At 38.9% G+C, this 2130-nt stretch overlaps 1 protein-coding gene across 1 annotated transcript; it reads right to left on the reverse strand.

The window, feature by feature from the left end:
• On the reverse strand, positions 1 to 1415 carry LOC113307642 (protein MIZU-KUSSEI 1-like). The gene has a single exon (XM_026556090.1). It carries the CDS (start codon positions 1331 to 1333, stop codon positions 347 to 349), a length of 987 nt encoding a protein of 328 aa, XP_026411875.1. The 5' UTR covers positions 1334 to 1415; the 3' UTR covers positions 1 to 346.
• Between the last annotated feature and the right edge of the window lie 715 nt (positions 1416 to 2130).

Here is a 2130-nt window from a genome sequence, read left to right on the forward strand (position 1 = left end):
CACTATTTATAATAAAAAAGGATAATGTAACATAACATATTGAATTGTTAGTATCTTTTTTTTTCCTTTGAAGCTTGTATATATTAAGCGTGCTATGAATAAATTTGCTGACCGGCTTGCACGCCGGGGTAGGAAGTTATGTGTTAAAGTTACTTGGTCTTCATGTCTTCTTTTTTTGAACTACTTTGAGAGAAAACTGATTGTGAATGCTTGTAACCTCCTTCTTTGTCAATGAAAAATTTGTTTCTTAGCAGGAAAAAAAAAAGTGCAAACAAACTAGTTTTTTCTCGTATCATAGCTAAAAATCAAAAAGAAAAAGAAAAAAGGAATATAGCAATAATACCCATCAAATTCGGAGGAGGAAAATACTGAGTTCCGGTCCTCCAGTTCCATCCGGACTCAGCATATAAAACGCTTCAGAGTCTCGACTTCCCACAACTCGGTCAAACTTTGCTCTCATGTACATAAGTTCTCCGTCTGACCAATTCTCCATCCGAGCTTTATCCATAGGTATTACACCGGCACCAGCTGAAACTGTTTGAATGGTATTCAAAACATGCCAATCTGATTCACTGCATGTCCGGGAAATCGCATACCCATATTTCTTTCCGTTACAATACATAGTCCACATAGGTTCTTGAAAAATCTTACTGGTGGACCGGCCCCGTCCCCCATTAGTTTGGTCGGATGGTTTTTTCTCGCATTCTAGCGCAATTCGAACCAGCCCGGATGACATCTCCTTCACTAGCATGGCCGTGGAGGTTCCTAATTCAAGTAATAAAACAGGTTCGGATTTTGGGTCATGCTGAACGGCAAAGTTAACGTGGCCCTTCTTGTGCCCGTAGAGGGTGCCCGTAAATTTACGCCCTAAATTTGGTGAGGATGAAGATGGAGCAATAGCTAAGACTTTGGAAGGGAGGGAAATCCAATGACATGAATAACTAGGGAATAGTTTACAGATAGAGGTGCAACGGAAAAATGATCTGATTATGGAGATGAATGTCAAGGGTCCGCCCTTAGTAACATTAGGTAGTTTCTGTTTTGCATGATGAGGACCTCCGGATTTACGTGGGACTAATGAAGCCTCGGTATTAGTTGATGATGGTATCGAGAAATTATAATCAATATGATCGCGATCGATGTCGTAGGAATATTGGTATTGATGATTAATTGATGCTGATGAGTTTGATGTTCTTGTTGTCGTTGTTGATGACGAAGATGATCGACTCATGATATAATTGTATGGAATGATTTTATGATTATTATGAGTATGGCTTCTTGAGCTGATGATACTATTGTTTCTGTGCAACCTAATAACTTCTTCTGATTTCATTTTGTTTAATATAGGGCCCAAGAAGTTTACGATCGATCACAAAGGGAGGGAGAGAAAAGAGGTGATTATTGGCTAGCTAGACAGTGTTAATGATACTGTCGGAAGGTGGCTATTAGGAATAGGTGGAGTATATGTAGATTTATATGTGCGCGATGATGTTGATAGGGGACATACACCTCGGACGTGCAAAGCACCATGTCCAAACGTACTCGTGATGATAAAGGTTTAAAAGCCAACAAATAACTTTCCCTAGCTACAGCTTTTTCCACTGTAAACTCAAACTTAAATGACAACGTTTTACAGGTCCGCAATTGGATGCTTATAGCTCGTTTGGATACACACATCGAGAGAAATTTTTTGATTTCTAGAAATCAAAAAAGCAAGAAGTCAGTTTGTGTGTAAAATTTTAAAACGACTTCTAAAAACAGAAAAGTCGACTTTTGTGAAGCAAAATATTTGGACTTCTGACTTCTACTTCTGGAGAAGCAGAAGTCAGAAGCAAAATTGTATCCAAACGCGCTATGACCCAGAGGCTCAAATTATATGTTGAGGAGGGGTCCCCTCGAACTTTTATTATCACACTATCTCACACGTCGGACGTCATTTTTGCGAATAAAAACCAAACTGTAACGGATTTGAAGCTAAGATTTTGGGAATATGTTATTATTACATAGCTCTACGTTCCCACCGAAAATGAGCGTATTCCGAGACGTATAACACCACCATCTACTACTTGAAAATGAGTCGTTAAAAAAATAAGACCATCGAAATTAAGACCGGTAGATTGTGAGGTCCTA

This window comes from Papaver somniferum, chromosome 9 (assembly GCF_003573695.1).
Source record: "Papaver somniferum cultivar HN1 chromosome 9, ASM357369v1, whole genome shotgun sequence".
NCBI classification, from domain to species: Eukaryota; Viridiplantae; Streptophyta; class Magnoliopsida; order Ranunculales; family Papaveraceae; genus Papaver; species Papaver somniferum.

Coding starts and splice junctions, on each gene's coding strand:
- LOC113307642 (XM_026556090.1), bottom strand. CDS start 1,333: ATGAAATCAGAAGAAGTTATTAGGTTGCACAGAAACAATAGTATCATC.